Raw genomic sequence first — 18,260 nt, forward strand, 5'->3', positions numbered from 1 at the left:
CACACACATTGACAGATATCTGGTCTTTAACTCTCATCACAAGTTAAAACACAAAATAAGTACCGCCTCTACCCTTCTAAATCGGGCACTCAACCTCCCGAGCACCACTGAAGGAGTAAGGAAAGAGCTGACCCATGCGTTAAAATAAAATGGCTACCCATCAGCAACTACAGTACCGCTCAGAAATACGTTAAACATGCGCACAATACGCGTATATCTATACGCGTATGTGCGTATATCTATTGGCGTATGTGCGTATATCCATACACGTATGTGCGTATAACCACACGTGTATTCTGCCTCATTAGCTTGCTTGTTTTGCTTATTGTTATAATAAAGAATACATGTACAGTGCAGACCAGAAATATGCGAACCAAAAAACGCGTGCGAAACGAGCATACGAAAATTGCGCACACGCGTCTGCGTTTGTAACACGCGCATCAAAAACGCGCATTCATCAAAGATAATTAGTATGTATGAGTTGGCCCATTGTCTTTTCATTGTTTAAGTTTTATTGTTAGTTTATGCGCAAGACAATGGCTATGTCAACAGTGAAGTGTTTGACAAAATTTCAAATAACGTAACGCGTGCTTCCAAGTGAAATTCGAGTCAACAATGCACTCGCTTCCGCTTCATATTTAATTTCAGACATTTGAAAATTACTTTCACTTCTCGCTGGATCAACAAATGACACAATGAGGGAAATAAATATTTTCCTGTGATTAAAACGTAAAACAGGACTATTTTCAATTTGAAAGACATCGGTTTTGCCAACAGAAATCGACGGTCAGTAAAGTTAGTCGATCAATAACAAATATCGCTAAGAGCAAGACTTGGACGAACGGCGCAGTGAAATGCAGTAAAATCAACGAAATAAGGAGTATATTCATTCGCAAACAAAACTTACTTACGCCATCTGTAATACCGGTACTTTCTCGTATATTTCAAAATAATTTTTGTAATGCGTGCGTGACATTCAAAAGGCGTCTCAGCATTGTGTCCTTTTGCGAATTGAAGCTGTATTACTTCAGCAAGATTCACTGGAATGCGCTCGGAGTTGAAAAATCTCCCCTTTAAGATACCTTCTGCACCAATTTCTTTCTTTAGTTAAGCTTTACGGAGGAGAATTAACGCGGGGTTGGCTGGAAGCATACGGAGTGAAACCCTGTGTGACAAAAAAGGGAAATAAGCCGCGGCTTACTTTGGTCGCGGCTTACATGAGACGCGAACACCCGGTGTAAATGGTACAAAATCTATGTTCACGGCTTTCTCAAGCCGCGGCTTATCCTGGCCTGGGAGTTTATACTCGTATAAATAGTCCCTTTCGCGTATTATGTACGCCGCGGCTAGAGTAAGCCACGGCTTATTTTCTCTCGTATAAACGGCCCTAATATCGTCTTCTTTTGTTTGAGAGCCTAGAACCAAATGTTTACTTGTCGGAGCCTCAAAGCAGTTATCTCATGACGACTTCTGTGGCGCCATTCTCAGTATTTGACGTTCGCGAAAAACTTGGGATGTTACAAAAACTCCTCAGTAGCGCTGTTTTCTTTTTTTTCCCGAAATTCTTAAGCTCGACAAGTTTTCGGCAAAGCACTTTTATTGCGAAGAATTGGCGGAAAAGTCAGAAGCTACGTCTACATAATTATTTTCTCCGTTGTCTGGCATTTTCTGTGACAACGATCCAAACTGCAGTTTCGGCAACAGAAAGGTCAAAATAACTTAACTATCAGTGGTCAGCTGCAGGATGACAACAGAGTTTTATTATTTTTCATTCAGTGAATGTCGAAAGAATTTAAAACTTTGTAGGTTCGTTTCGAAAACTCACAATGGTCAGTTGACACCGCTCTTCAATTCAAATGTTCTGGTAAGTTGATCACAGAAATTAAATATTCATTTTATCGCTTGTCTATTGTTTCATGGAACAATGAACATCACATCTACGATACGAGTTTGCATAACAAAAGAAAAAAAGCGCATCAAATGCGCGTTTGGAAACGCGCATTTAAAAACGTGTGTGCGCAAAAAACGCGAGTGCGTTTTGCGTCTGCGTAGGACGCATATTTCTGGTCTGCACTGTAGCTTGACAGCACTAAAATAGTACACGGCTACGAACTACATGACAAAGACGCACTTCCACAAACAGCTGTCGCGTTCGGAATACGACGAACCCAGGCACGGATGTTTATTTCATTGATAAACATTCAGGTTCAGAGTTACTTTGTTCCACACTATTAAAAGAGAGAATTAATAATATACAAAAGGCACACCATCAATAAACATGCAATTCTCGGAAAATGTTCGAGTTTACCTCGCCAAATACGATGGAAGTTCTACTCCTATTTGAAAAGTGTTGCATTACCTGTCACGATTTCCTCTTGATGTGAGTCGTATGCAAATTTTGATAGATAGTTGTTCGGGCATTCCCTTCTACTTTAATTTGCTATAAGTTTAAAACCAGCAGTATCAAATGATACGATACTAAAGAAATTGTTTCCCATTTATGAGTTGGTCGCTTCTCTTCATAAAAAGTTCTTAATTGAAGGTAAAATGGAAATGAACTGTTGATTTATCTTTCGATTGGATCAATTTCACACCCATGAATATTTTTTTTCACTCCCAATTTCACCGCGTGAATTTTTACCCTTAATTTCACGACGTGAAAGTTTTCACCGATCATTCACGGCATAAATAGTTTCATGCCAAGAGTGAAAGTCATTACGGCATATTCACGCCGTGAAAATTGAAATTCACGCACCGGGGCCGTGAAAAAATTTCATGGTTTTCAATTAATCCATAAGGCCCTTTCTGCGTGAAGGGTCACAAACGATACACGTATTTGAATGCCAAACTTAAGACAAATTTTTGTTTCCCTTCTGATTCATAAACATTGAATTACTTTTGCTTGTTATCTAAAAAATGTGCGACGGGAAGCGACCTGCGCGTTTGTAACATGATAGCTTTTGCAGTATGTAAATTTTCTGTTATCGGCTCTTGGCTTTGTTCAGATCCAAAAGTTCTTTATTGTACTCAACATTGCAACACAAAGGAAATTTATGGTACTGAATAACAAAGGAAAATCAGACGCGCATGAATATACGCGTATGTGCGTATAAGTATACGCGTATGTGCGTATAAGCATATGCACATATGCGTATACACTGCGTATGCGCAGTTAACGTATATCTGAGCGGTACTGTATATCGAACATCTTAAAGAAGAATTTGACCTCTGAAGTAGTCCCTTCCCCTGAAGAGTTAGTGGGAATGTTCTTTAGATGGACAGACCCACCAGACTCCCAAAATGGCTTCGCAGTTTTACCTTACATCAAAGGTGTCACTGAACCACTTACAAGAATTCTCAACAACAACGGCATCCGAGCCACCACCAGACCGGTTACAGTGCTGGAAATAACAGTCGGACATCGGACATTGTCCGACCAAATTTTGAAAATGTCCGGCCAATTTCACATTATGATCGGACACGATGACCGAACATCTCACCAGCATCTTGAGTTCTCTTCTTCAAGGTGTTGTCAGTCAAGAAATTATGTTCGGTCCAATTTGTCAAATGTCCGACCAAAAGGAAGATTTGAAAGGACATATGTCCTGTGAATAAACAAAAATTATTTCCAGCACTGGGTTAAGACCCTACAACAGGAATTTGCGTCTCCCAAATCAAGACCTCCACCAGATTGGCAAACAAATGTTGTCTATAAAATCCCCTGTGTGGACTGCACACAGAATTACATCGGAGAAACGGGTAGTTGCTTACACACTAGAAAAAAAGAACACATACGAAACACCAAAGTTTTTAAAAGTGGTTCCAATGTTGCCAGCCATGCGTGGCTCGAAGGCCACACTATTGATTTTGAGAATGCACGCCTCATCGACAGAGGCAATGCACGGTTAAGAAAAACGCTGGAATCCTGGCACACTGCAATTACTAGTCAGTCAGACAATAATTCTAAGCAGCTGCCAAGACAATATTCAATTTTATTGTAATCACAAGTATTTCTTTTGTATTTCTGTATTTATTCATATTCGTTTGTTATTTTCTCACCTTTTTCTACATATATATTTTTTACCTTCGCTCTTTACACCTCACTTTTTTAAAGATTGCAGACTAGCAATCGAAAGCTCATGTTTTTAAAACTTTTAACCAGAGAACGTTTTTAACTTTTTAATTACTTCGTGTTAAGGTACACCAATTGAGAATTTGTCAGCGTTCACTGAATTTTATTTACAACCGCTCGCTCGTAAGTAACCATCTTTGATTAAGGACACCGCAGATCTGCTCAATAGAATTGAAGAAATTAACAATAGTGGCCCATTTCCAGAAGGCACTTTATTGGTTTCCTGGGACGTAGTCTCTATGTTTCCAAATATTGACAACAACTTAGGTCTCACCGCGGTAAAAAATGTTCTTGATGCCAGAGAACCGTTTTCATAACATACTCTTGGATTGAAATAAAAACAAAAGATGCAACAAAATATGAAAATTTAGTCACAAGTTATAGTTGCAAACTAAATTGCATCATTTGTAAAAGTAGGTACACTCATTGCCCACAATAGGTATGTGCTAATTATTAGTTCTAAAATTTTTTTGAATTTCCGCGTAATCCGGTGTATTATCTACGTAACCAACACATGTTTACGTATAATATGGGCAAAATTTTCGGGAAAGAACTTTTATCGCCAAAGTGATTTAGTTTCATCTGAAAGTCACCTTAAAATTAAAATTTTGGTGCTTTTCCAAAGGCTGTTAAGAGCCCTGTTGTTGAGCATTTCCTCTAACTACTGTAATGCTGTGGCTGAGGGTAAACCCAAACGTGATGAATCCTTCTTACTCTTTCAGCTCTCAGCATCTCTGCCAGAAACACCCTTCGGGGATGTAGAAATTGCCTCAAGACCATTATGACAATGCAAGTTGATCGCTCTTGTGACAAGTATTAAAATTATAATAAAAAACAATCCGGCAAGAACATGATGATCAGGCATCTTGCTATTGCTCTTGCTCCATTACTGCAAGTTGATATTTGACAAGTTGACAGCTATCATTTTAATGCTCTTAATGGAGACATAGTTTTTCAGTGAATGATTAACCCATTGACTCCCAGGGGTTCCCCATTGATGAGTAAAATTGTCTGGCGTTAGAGTAAAATACTGTCTGGCCAGTTTAGGCCGGTTTGGACGCCAAAGGGTTAACAACTACCAGTGGACCGCAGGTTATGTGACACCGTTGATGCACTGTTGTTAATCTGAGAGATCAAAACAACAGCGCTGTAACAGCGCTGTCAAGTGCTAATGTGACCCCCGACCAATAATTGTTACAATTCTATCTCAGCCGAAAATGCGAGACATTGGAACTTTTAACATGATTCTGATTTAAATATTTACAAATGCATATGATCAGCCGCAATGTGGTCAGTAACTTTAGAAATATGATTTTGAACTTAATGCCTCTCTTGAATAAACGGTGCTGCGTTTATCGAGTACTTACTGTAATACAAGGTCATTGATTCATAAGTAAAAACACACGCGCCACTTACTCTTGGTATGTCAGGATTTGGGTTCTCCAGCAACTCCACATAAGAATGAAGATAGTGATCCCAAAAACCACTCCTTGCAATAATCTGGACCACAGTAAGCAACATTTTAATGTTGACTGAACGACGGTTTACATGTACGTATCTTTCTTCGTTCTCGCTTTGAAAACTCACAACTTTTCTTCCCAATTCTAGCTCTTCGCGAGGTTTGTTTCGAACACGCTTCCACGGAGGAAATCGATTCAAGAAAATAGTACAGGCCCCAGCCACAAAAACACCTCCACACATATCCGCAAATGCATCGATAAGATACCCCATGGTACCCCAAACAGACAAAAAATTATGCTTCATGTTTTGTTGCGCACGAAAAACAACACCGTCTAGAATGTCCAGCTGACTGCGAACCTCGTAAATCACAGCCCCGAGTCTACGTATACCAAGAGACCCTGAAATAAAACATCTGGCAGCAAGGATAGAAAGACAAAAGTGAATGGCAGTTATCAAATTTGGAGTTACACCAGGAATAGCGTACAAACCAGTCTCATCGTTCAAAAATTGCATCCAAGGTAGATTTATATAATGATCTGTGTGGTCCGTCATTCGAAGTTTAATACTTTTAACCGGAAACATCATCTGTTCGGCGACCGTAGAATTGTAGAACGACCCATGTTCTCCTAATTCATCGAAAAAGCTGAGATCCATCCAGACAAAAAACGTCACCAACGCAAAAACAAAGTAAAAACCACAGCTCTCTTCAAAACCGGCCATTTTGAATTGTCCTTTCGCGAGTCCTTTTCAAGGCGATCAGTTCGCCAAAGCAGACACAGAGCCTAGCTCTGGTGGTACAGTGTCGTTGTGGGAGACAAAAAGTCTCTCTCAATTCATTCTGATCCCTCCTTTTTCCAATTCTTTTCCCACATGATCATTCTGTACTCTCTGACAGGAGATGACTCATCTTTTACAGGAAACCATGTGATTACGCAGCACGCCAAACAATTTGGCATATTCCAAATTAGGATGTATATATAGGGGCCAAAAAGCATGCTGGATAATCAAATACGCCTTTTTTGGCTCTTCCCCAATCTCTCGAACCCGGAGTCCTCGGGCTTCTTGGCCAGCGGGTCAGCGCCCGGAGGGACTCTGGGATAATCGACTTGAACGACGACTTGAACTATATTTTTGATTGGCCGCTTCCGTAACAATGGCAGTCCGACAGGAAGTCGGTAAGTAATTCGGAAGCCCCAGAATTTGGAGGGAGATTCGAAATCTAAAACTAGTTTCAGTGCTGTTTCTCAGAAATATATAAATCACAAAAATAATAAAACGACGAGTTTTGAATTATGTCTTATACCGCACGGGAATTTTCCCAGGCTGCTAAGAAGTTATTACTGTTGCTGTTACAAAAGTACCGTGGGAAAACATTACATCAGTCTCTTTGAGGAGAAATCCGTGAAATCAGGTCTTGTCGAAGCCATTCAGAATTACGGAAACATCAAATTGTAGAAGAAGAGGACATTTGTGTCGTTTCCACAAACAATTTGTCGATCGTGTTGCTTGCACGATGGCATTCTCATTGCATTCTGAACGATGGGATGTACGCTGAAACACTAAAAATACACTCACCGAAAGCGTCAGAGGTTTCCTCTTCACTTGCTCTTACAGCAAGCCAATGATCATTTCTCCAGTTTCTTCGTGTGTAAGGCTAAAATTCTTTTTTCTCGAACACTTTCAACCCGCCAATTCTACTGTTTACGGTTTTCTCTTTTCTGCTTCGGTTTAAACTCAAGCATACGTAATAAGACTTCTGGGAAAATGGAGTCGATTATCCCAGAGTCTTGAGTCTCCGGGCGCTCACCAGCTGGCCAAAAAGCCCGAGGACTCTGGGTACGAGATTGGCTCTTCCCTCGCTTTTCCCAATCTCGTACCCAGACTCCTCGGACTTTTTGGTCAGCGGGTGAACACCATACCGGAAAGAACCTCGAAACTTCATGTATCCCCTATTATAGTGTATTTAAATTATCATGTACTTCCATGCGTATATTATAGTGTCATGTATACACTTATATCCCCTATATACCCTTGGATACCCCTGTATCCCTTATATACCCCATATGTACCCATGTATACCATTATATGCCCCAATATATCGATGTACACCGTTATATACCACTGTATACCCATGTATACCTCATTGAAACACATGCTGCATTCAGTTTTTGTGCAACCTCGTACCCAGGCTCTTCTCGGCTTTCAATATGCCAGAGGGCTCGAGAAGACCCTGGGTACAAGGTTGGTGGGCTCATGTTAGACCATAACGTGAAAAATGTTAACCGTTTGTGTTTCGACAGGGAGCGAGCGAGTTCGCTGTAATCTGGTAGGTAATCATTTTATAAGTGCCTTTTCAGGCCATTTTCGTCTACAGAAGCCACCAGGCTGGCATCATTAAGCTAGAATGTGGGTAAAGGCAAGCCTTTGAAAGAAAACACAGGCGAGAGATGGTTTCATGCAGACTGGGACGCCTAAAATGTTTTGTTGTAAACATGGCGGTTCACGAGTGAAGTTGTCTCTCTGGCCTTTCTGTGGACGAATTCCAGGACCTACTGACACAATCTGGGCAAGTTTTGAAAGCTAAAACCTTCAATGGATGCGTTATTTTGCTGGTAGGACTGGGTGGCCCGACACTTATAAAAAAAAACTATGAACTGAGAATCGGGAGTCTTCCCTTGTCATGGAATGGCAGAATTACCCAGAATTCTTTTTGGGCATGAGCGAGGCAACTTAAGAAGCACGAGACTGGCCCTCATCGAATGGCTGAAGCGCGGCCAGAGGAAATGATTTCTAGGCAGATACTCAGGATTAGGCCTGGTGTGTGCTGTTGACTTACATTTCGGATTTCTGAACAAGTTTTTATCATAGAAAATTCGCGACAAAGTTGTGCTTTCATTTCGCTGTAATTCTCGTGTCAAAGAAACGGTATAATGATGTAAATAAGAGAATAACGATATTTATATTTGCAGATTACCTGTCCTCTTACTACGAAAGTCAAGCTCTACATCTCTATGCAATAGGCGCATTCAAAATTTCCTCGTATTACTTGATAAAAGTATGGTTTTTTTTGTTTTATTGTTTTGCTTTAAAAAAAAAAAAAAACGTTTTTCTGCTTATATGAAAAATACGTTTTCTCTCCCGTCCCCTTCTTATGCATGATCTTCGCGGAAATTACAGTCTGTTCCTCAATAAACCTGGAACAACCAGTTATGGTCTTAGTTCTCTCTTTTTTCTTACGTATTAGCTAAGTTGCGGAATGCGCTACCTGATTTTATCCGTAGCTTTGAGTTTACTGGTTTTAAAAGAGAATCCAGGGCCGCATTTTGTACAGCGGCTTTTCTTTTTAATGAATATATCTTTCAATATTATGTATTTAGTAGGTATCTGTATGTGCTATGTATTTCAGCTGTAAATGTAATGTCTCGAAGATATTAGTTCCTGTAGTTTGTCGGAAAAAGCTTATGACTGTTTGTATGTTACCTTTAGCAGGGCGCATGCGCACACTTTGTAATTTGCGACTCCAGTGCTTACCATATGACAGATAAAATGACTTTCCTCTTGAATATATAAGCCATCTAATTCTTACGCTATATTGACAAGGGCGGTTTGGAGCTGTGAGTAGGCGTGGGATTTGTCACATATGGTTTAGGGGCCGACATATCTCTCCCACAATGCCGTACCGGGAGGCAAGGTCGGTAGCAGAAAGCAGCGAAGGGCCAACTGCGTCCAAAAGCGATCGCACGGGCCGAAATCCCGGGATGACTCGTTTGGTACGACGCTCCAGCGCCGGTGTCTGGAGGTACTGCGTTTTTATCTCTTGTTCAAACATTCCGTCAGCTCATGCGCAAATGTTCTGGCTCTTCGATACCTAGCCTACCAAAAAAAAATTAACATGCTGGTTTTTTTAATTTTATTTTACCAGCAATTGACATTTTAGTTGATTTTATAGGCATAAACGTAACGTAAGAACCGTGCGTGTCTGGTCTTGTCTCAGACAGAGGCGAGAGATGGTTTCATGCAGACTGGGACGCCTAAAATGTTTTGTTGTAAACATGGCGGTTCACGAGTGAAGTTGTCTCTCTGGCCTTTCTGTGGACGAATTCCAGGACCTACTGACACAATCTGGGCAAGTTTTGAAAGCTAAAACCTTCAATGGATGCGTTATTTTGCTGGTAGGACTGGGTGGCCCGACACTTATAAAAAAAAACTATGAACTGAGAATCGGGAGTCTTCCCTTGTCATGGAATGGCAGAATTACCCAGAATTCTTTTTGGGCATGAGCGAGGCAACTTAAGAAGCACGAGACTGGCCCTCATCGAATGGCTGAAGCGCGGCCAGAGGAAATGATTTCTAGGCAGATACTCAGGATTAGGCCTGGTGTGTGCTGTTGACTTACATTTCGGATTTCTGAACAAGTTTTTATCATAGAAAATTCGCGACAAAGTTGTGCTTTCATTTCGCTGTAATTCTCGTGTCAAAGAAACGGTATAATGATGTAAATAAGAGAATAACGATATTTATATTTGCAGATTACCTGTCCTCTTACTACGAAAGTCAAGCTCTACATCTCTATGCAATAGGCGCATTCAAAATTTCCTCGTATTACTTGATAAAAGTATGGTTTTTTTTGTTTTATTGTTTTGCTTTAAAAAAAAAAAAAAACGTTTTTCTGCTTATATGAAAAATACGTTTTCTCTCCCGTCCCCTTCTTATGCATGATCTTCGCGGAAATTACAGTCTGTTCCTCAATAAACCTGGAACAACCAGTTATGGTCTTAGTTCTCTCTTTTTTCTTACGTATTAGCTAAGTTGCGGAATGCGCTACCTGATTTTATCCGTAGCTTTGAGTTTACTGGTTTTAAAAGAGAATCCAGGGCCGCATTTTGTACAGCGGCTTTTCTTTTTAATGAATATATCTTTCAATATTATGTATTTAGTAGGTATCTGTATGTGCTATGTATTTCAGCTGTAAATGTAATGTCTCGAAGATATTAGTTCCTGTAGTTTGTCGGAAAAAGCTTATGACTGTTTGTATGTTACCTTTAGCAGGGCGCATGCGCACACTTTGTAATTTGCGACTCCAGTGCTTACCATATGACAGATAAAATGACTTTCCTCTTGAATATATAAGCCATCTAATTCTTACGCTATATTGACAAGGGCGGTTTGGAGCTGTGAGTAGGCGTGGGATTTGTCACATATGGTTTAGGGGCCGACATATCTCTCCCACAATGCCGTACCGGGAGGCAAGGTCGGTAGCAGAAAGCAGCGAAGGGCCAACTGCGTCCAAAAGCGATCGCACGGGCCGAAATCCCGGGATGACTCGTTTGGTACGACGCTCCAGCGCCGGTGTCTGGAGGTACTGCGTTTTTATCTCTTGTTCAAACATTCCGTCAGCTCATGCGCAAATGTTCTGGCTCTTCGATACCTAGCCTACCAAAAAAAAATTAACATGCTGGTTTTTTTAATTTTATTTTACCAGCAATTGACATTTTAGTTGATTTTATAGGCATAAACGTAACGTAAGAACCGTGCGTGTCTGGTCTTGTCTCAGACAGAGGCGAGAGATGGTTTCATGCAGACTGGGACGCCTAAAATGTTTTGTTGTAAACATGGCGGTTCACGAGTGAAGTTGTCTCTCTGGCCTTTCTGTGGACGAATTCCAGGACCTACTGACACAATCTGGGCAAGTTTTGAAAGCTAAAACCTTCAATGGATGCGTTATTTTGCTGGTAGGACTGGGTGGCCCGACACTTATAAAAAAAAACTATGAACTGAGAATCGGGAGTCTTCCCTTGTCATGGAATGGCAGAATTACCCAGAATTCTTTTTGGGCATGAGCGAGGCAACTTAAGAAGCACGAGACTGGCCCTCATCGAATGGCTGAAGCGCGGCCAGAGGAAATGATTTCTAGGCAGATACTCAGGATTAGGCCTGGTGTGTGCTGTTGACTTACATTTCGGATTTCTGAACAAGTTTTTATCATAGAAAATTCGCGACAAAGTTGTGCTTTCATTTCGCTGTAATTCTCGTGTCAAAGAAACGGTATAATGATGTAAATAAGAGAATAACGATATTTATATTTGCAGATTACCTGTCCTCTTACTACGAAAGTCAAGCTCTACATCTCTATGCAATAGGCGCATTCAAAATTTCCTCGTATTACTTGATAAAAGTATGGTTTTTTTTGTTTTATTGTTTTGCTTTAAAAAAAAAAAAAAACGTTTTTCTGCTTATATGAAAAATACGTTTTCTCTCCCGTCCCCTTCTTATGCATGATCTTCGCGGAAATTACAGTCTGTTCCTCAATAAACCTGGAACAACCAGTTATGGTCTTAGTTCTCTCTTTTTTCTTACGTATTAGCTAAGTTGCGGAATGCGCTACCTGATTTTATCCGTAGCTTTGAGTTTACTGGTTTTAAAAGAGAATCCAGGGCCGCATTTTGTACAGCGGCTTTTCTTTTTAATGAATATATCTTTCAATATTATGTATTTAGTAGGTATCTGTATGTGCTATGTATTTCAGCTGTAAATGTAATGTCTCGAAGATATTAGTTCCTGTAGTTTGTCGGAAAAAGCTTATGACTGTTTGTATGTTACCTTTAGCAGGGCGCATGCGCACACTTTGTAATTTGCGACTCCAGTGCTTACCATATGACAGATAAAATGACTTTCCTCTTGAATATATAAGCCATCTAATTCTTACGCTATATTGACAAGGGCGGTTTGGAGCTGTGAGTAGGCGTGGGATTTGTCACATATGGTTTAGGGGCCGACATATCTCTCCCACAATGCCGTACCGGGAGGCAAGGTCGGTAGCAGAAAGCAGCGAAGGGCCAACTGCGTCCAAAAGCGATCGCACGGGCCGAAATCCCGGGATGACTCGTTTGGTACGACGCTCCAGCGCCGGTGTCTGGAGGTACTGCGTTTTTATCTCTTGTTCAAACATTCCGTCAGCTCATGCGCAAATGTTCTGGCTCTTCGATACCTAGCCTACCAAAAAAAAATTAACATGCTGGTTTTTTTAATTTTATTTTACCAGCAATTGACATTTTAGTTGATTTTATAGGCATAAACGTAACGTAAGAACCGTGCGTGTCTGGTCTTGTCTCAGACAGAGGCGAGAGATGGTTTCATGCAGACTGGGACGCCTAAAATGTTTTGTTGTAAACATGGCGGTTCACGAGTGAAGTTGTCTCTCTGGCCTTTCTGTGGACGAATTCCAGGACCTACTGACACAATCTGGGCAAGTTTTGAAAGCTAAAACCTTCAATGGATGCGTTATTTTGCTGGTAGGACTGGGTGGCCCGACACTTATAAAAAAAAACTATGAACTGAGAATCGGGAGTCTTCCCTTGTCATGGAATGGCAGAATTACCCAGAATTCTTTTTGGGCATGAGCGAGGCAACTTAAGAAGCACGAGACTGGCCCTCATCGAATGGCTGAAGCGCGGCCAGAGGAAATGATTTCTAGGCAGATACTCAGGATTAGGCCTGGTGTGTGCTGTTGACTTACATTTCGGATTTCTGAACAAGTTTTTATCATAGAAAATTCGCGACAAAGTTGTGCTTTCATTTCGCTGTAATTCTCGTGTCAAAGAAACGGTATAATGATGTAAATAAGAGAATAACGATATTTATATTTGCAGATTACCTGTCCTCTTACTACGAAAGTCAAGCTCTACATCTCTATGCAATAGGCGCATTCAAAATTTCCTCGTATTACTTGATAAAAGTATGGTTTTTTTTGTTTTATTGTTTTGCTTTAAAAAAAAAAAAAACGTTTTTCTGCTTATATGAAAAATACGTTTTCTCTCCCGTCCCCTTCTTATGCATGATCTTCGCGGAAATTACAGTCTGTTCCTCAATAAACCTGGAACAACCAGTTATGGTCTTAGTTCTCTCTTTTTTCTTACGTATTAGCTAAGTTGCGGAATGCGCTACCTGATTTTATCCGTAGCTTTGAGTTTACTGGTTTTAAAAGAGAATCCAGGGCCGCATTTTGTACAGCGGCTTTTCTTTTTAATGAATATATCTTTCAATATTATGTATTTAGTAGGTATCTGTATGTGCTATGTATTTCAGCTGTAAATGTAATGTCTCGAAGATATTAGTTCCTGTAGTTTGTCGGAAAAAGCTTATGACTGTTTGTATGTTACCTTTAGCAGGGCGCATGCGCACACTTTGTAATTTGCGACTCCAGTGCTTACCATATGACAGATAAAATGACTTTCCTCTTGAATATATAAGCCATCTAATTCTTACGCTATATTGACAAGGGCGGTTTGGAGCTGTGAGTAGGCGTGGGATTTGTCACATATGGTTTAGGGGCCGACATATCTCTCCCACAATGCCGTACCGGGAGGCAAGGTCGGTAGCAGAAAGCAGCGAAGGGCCAACTGCGTCCAAAAGCGATCGCACGGGCCGAAATCCCGGGATGACTCGTTTGGTACGACGCTCCAGCGCCGGTGTCTGGAGGTACTGCGTTTTTATCTCTTGTTCAAACATTCCGTCAGCTCATGCGCAAATGTTCTGGCTCTTCGATACCTAGCCTACCAAAAAAAAATTAACATGCTGGTTTTTTTAATTTTATTTTACCAGCAATTGACATTTTAGTTGATTTTATAGGCATAAACGTAACGTAAGAACCGTGCGTGTCTGGTCTTGTCTCAGACAGAGGCGAGAGATGGTTTCATGCAGACTGGGACGCCTAAAATGTTTTGTTGTAAACATGGCGGTTCACGAGTGAAGTTGTCTCTCTGGCCTTTCTGTGGACGAATTCCAGGACCTACTGACACAATCTGGGCAAGTTTTGAAAGCTAAAACCTTCAATGGATGCGTTATTTTGCTGGTAGGACTGGGTGGCCCGACACTTATAAAAAAAACTATGAACTGAGAATCGGGAGTCTTCCCTTGTCATGGAATGGCAGAATTACCCAGAATTCTTTTTGGGCATGAGCGAGGCAACTTAAGAAGCACGAGACTGGCCCTCATCGAATGGCTGAAGCGCGGCCAGAGGAAATGATTTCTAGGCAGATACTCAGGATTAGGCCTGGTGTGTGCTGTTGACTTACATTTCGGATTTCTGAACAAGTTTTTATCATAGAAAATTCGCGACAAAGTTGTGCTTTCATTTCGCTGTAATTCTCGTGTCAAAGAAACGGTATAATGATGTAAATAAGAGAATAACGATATTTATATTTGCAGATTACCTGTCCTCTTACTACGAAAGTCAAGCTCTACATCTCTATGCAATAGGCGCATTCAAAATTTCCTCGTATTACTTGATAAAAGTATGGTTTTTTTTGTTTTATTGTTTTGCTTTAAAAAAAAAAAAAAACGTTTTTCTGCTTATATGAAAAATACGTTTTCTCTCCCGTCCCCTTCTTATGCATGATCTTCGCGGAAATTACAGTCTGTTCCTCAATAAACCTGGAACAACCAGTTATGGTCTTAGTTCTCTCTTTTTTCTTACGTATTAGCTAAGTTGCGGAATGCGCTACCTGATTTTATCCGTAGCTTTGAGTTTACTGGTTTTAAAAGAGAATCCAGGGCCGCATTTTGTACAGCGGCTTTTCTTTTTAATGAATATATCTTTCAATATTATGTATTTAGTAGGTATCTGTATGTGCTATGTATTTCAGCTGTAAATGTAATGTCTCGAAGATATTAGTTCCTGTAGTTTGTCGGAAAAAGCTTATGACTGTTTGTATGTTACCTTTAGCAGGGCGCATGCGCACACTTTGTAATTTGCGACTCCAGTGCTTACCATATGACAGATAAAATGACTTTCCTCTTGAATATATAAGCCATCTAATTCTTACGCTATATTGACAAGGGCGGTTTGGAGCTGTGAGTAGGCGTGGGATTTGTCACATATGGTTTAGGGGCCGACATATCTCTCCCACAATGCCGTACCGGGAGGCAAGGTCGGTAGCAGAAAGCAGCGAAGGGCCAACTGCGTCCAAAAGCGATCGCACGGGCCGAAATCCCGGGATGACTCGTTTGGTACGACGCTCCAGCGCCGGTGTCTGGAGGTACTGCGTTTTTATCTCTTGTTCAAACATTCCGTCAGCTCATGCGCAAATGTTCTGGCTCTTCGATACCTAGCCTACCAAAAAAAAATTAACATGCTGGTTTTTTTAATTTTATTTTACCAGCAATTGACATTTTAGTTGATTTTATAGGCATAAACGTAACGTAAGAACCGTGCGTGTCTGGTCTTGTCTCAGACAGAGGCGAGAGATGGTTTCATGCAGACTGGGACGCCTAAAATGTTTTGTTGTAAACATGGCGGTTCACGAGTGAAGTTGTCTCTCTGGCCTTTCTGTGGACGAATTCCAGGACCTACTGACACAATCTGGGCAAGTTTTGAAAGCTAAAACCTTCAATGGATGCGTTATTTTGCTGGTAGGACTGGGTGGCCCGACACTTATAAAAAAAAACTATGAACTGAGAATCGGGAGTCTTCCCTTGTCATGGAATGGCAGAATTACCCAGAATTCTTTTTGGGCATGAGCGAGGCAACTTAAGAAGCACGAGACTGGCCCTCATCGAATGGCTGAAGCGCGGCCAGAGGAAATGATTTCTAGGCAGATACTCAGGATTAGGCCTGGTGTGTGCTGTTGACTTACATTTCGGATTTCTGAACAAGTTTTTATCATAGAAAATTCGCGACAAAGTTGTGCTTTCATTTCGCTGTAATTCTCGTGTCAAAGAAACGGTATAATGATGTAAATAAGAGAATAACGATATTTATATTTGCAGATTACCTGTCCTCTTACTACGAAAGTCAAGCTCTACATCTCTATGCAATAGGCGCATTCAAAATTTCCTCGTATTACTTGATAAAAGTATGGTTTTTTTTGTTTTATTGTTTTGCTTTAAAAAAAAAAAAAAACGTTTTTCTGCTTATATGAAAAATACGTTTTCTCTCCCGTCCCCTTCTTATGCATGATCTTCGCGGAAATTACAGTCTGTTCCTCAATAAACCTGGAACAACCAGTTATGGTCTTAGTTCTCTCTTTTTTCTTACGTATTAGCTAAGTTGCGGAATGCGCTACCTGATTTTATCCGTAGCTTTGAGTTTACTGGTTTTAAAAGAGAATCCAGGGCCGCATTTTGTACAGCGGCTTTTCTTTTTAATGAATATATCTTTCAATATTATGTATTTAGTAGGTATCTGTATGTGCTATGTATTTCAGCTGTAAATGTAATGTCTCGAAGATATTAGTTCCTGTAGTTTGTCGGAAAAAGCTTATGACTGTTTGTATGTTACCTTTAGCAGGGCGCATGCGCACACTTTGTAATTTGCGACTCCAGTGCTTACCATATGACAGATAAAATGACTTTCCTCTTGAATATATAAGCCATCTAATTCTTACGCTATATTGACAAGGGCGGTTTGGAGCTGTGAGTAGGCGTGGGATTTGTCACATATGGTTTAGGGGCCGACATATCTCTCCCACAATGCCGTACCGGGAGGCAAGGTCGGTAGCAGAAAGCAGCGAAGGGCCAACTGCGTCCAAAAGCGATCGCACGGGCCGAAATCCCGGGATGACTCGTTTGGTACGACGCTCCAGCGCCGGTGTCTGGAGGTACTGCGTTTTTATCTCTTGTTCAAACATTCCGTCAGCTCATGCGCAAATGTTCTGGCTCTTCGATACCTAGCCTACCAAAAAAAAATTAACATGCTGGTTTTTTTAATTTTATTTTACCAGCAATTGACATTTTAGTTGATTTTATAGGCATAAACGTAACGTAAGAACCGTGCGTGTCTGGTCTTGTCTCAGACAGAGGCGAGAGATGGTTTCATGCAGACTGGGACGCCTAAAATGTTTTGTTGTAAACATGGCGGTTCACGAGTGAAGTTGTCTCTCTGGCCTTTCTGTGGACGAATTCCAGGACCTACTGACACAATCTGGGCAAGTTTTGAAAGCTAAAACCTTCAATGGATGCGTTATTTTGCTGGTAGGACTGGGTGGCCCGACACTTATAAAAAAAAACTATGAACTGAGAATCGGGAGTCTTCCCTTGTCATGGAATGGCAGAATTACCCAGAATTCTTTTTGGGCATGAGCGAGGCAACTTAAGAAGCACGAGACTGGCCCTCATCGAATGGCTGAAGCGCGGCCAGAGGAAATGATTTCTAGGCAGATACTCAGGATTAGGCCTGGTGTGTGCTGTTGACTTACATTTCGGATTTCTGAACAAGTTTTTATCATAGAAAATTCGCGACAAAGTTGTGCTTTCATTTCGCTGTAATTCTCGTGTCAAAGAAACGGTATAATGATGTAAATAAGAGAATAACGATATTTATATTTGCAGATTACCTGTCCTCTTACTACGAAAGTCAAGCTCTACATCTCTATGCAATAGGCGCATTCAAAATTTCCTCGTATTACTTGATAAAAGTATGGTTTTTTTGTTTTATTGTTTTGCTTTAAAAAAAAAAAAAAACGTTTTTCTGCTTATATGAAAAATACGTTTTCTCTCCCGTCCCCTTCTTATGCATGATCTTCGCGGAAATTACAGTCTGTTCCTCAATAAACCTGGAACAACCAGTTATGGTCTTAGTTCTCTCTTTTTTCTTACGTATTAGCTAAGTTGCGGAATGCGCTACCTGATTTTATCCGTAGCTTTGAGTTTACTGGTTTTAAAAGAGAAT

The 18,260-nt window shown here is 40.7% G+C and overlaps 1 protein-coding gene across 1 annotated transcript in view; it reads right to left on the minus strand.

The window, feature by feature from the left end:
- LOC138027831 (ceramide phosphoethanolamine synthase-like) overlaps nt 1-6,519 on the minus strand; it is a 74,786-nt gene extending 68,267 nt beyond the window's left edge. Inside the window, exon 1 of the mRNA XM_068875451.1 lies at nt 5,549-6,519. Within this exon, the coding sequence (XP_068731552.1) occupies nt 5,549-6,313 (765 nt within the window). The 5' untranslated portion in view covers nt 6,314-6,519. The remainder of the gene's footprint in view (nt 1-5,548) is intronic.
- Nucleotides 6,520-18,260: the final 11,741 nt, after the last annotated feature.

Source organism: Montipora capricornis, chromosome 12 (assembly GCF_036669925.1).
Source record: "Montipora capricornis isolate CH-2021 chromosome 12, ASM3666992v2, whole genome shotgun sequence".
NCBI lineage: Eukaryota > Metazoa > Cnidaria > Anthozoa > Scleractinia > Acroporidae > Montipora > Montipora capricornis.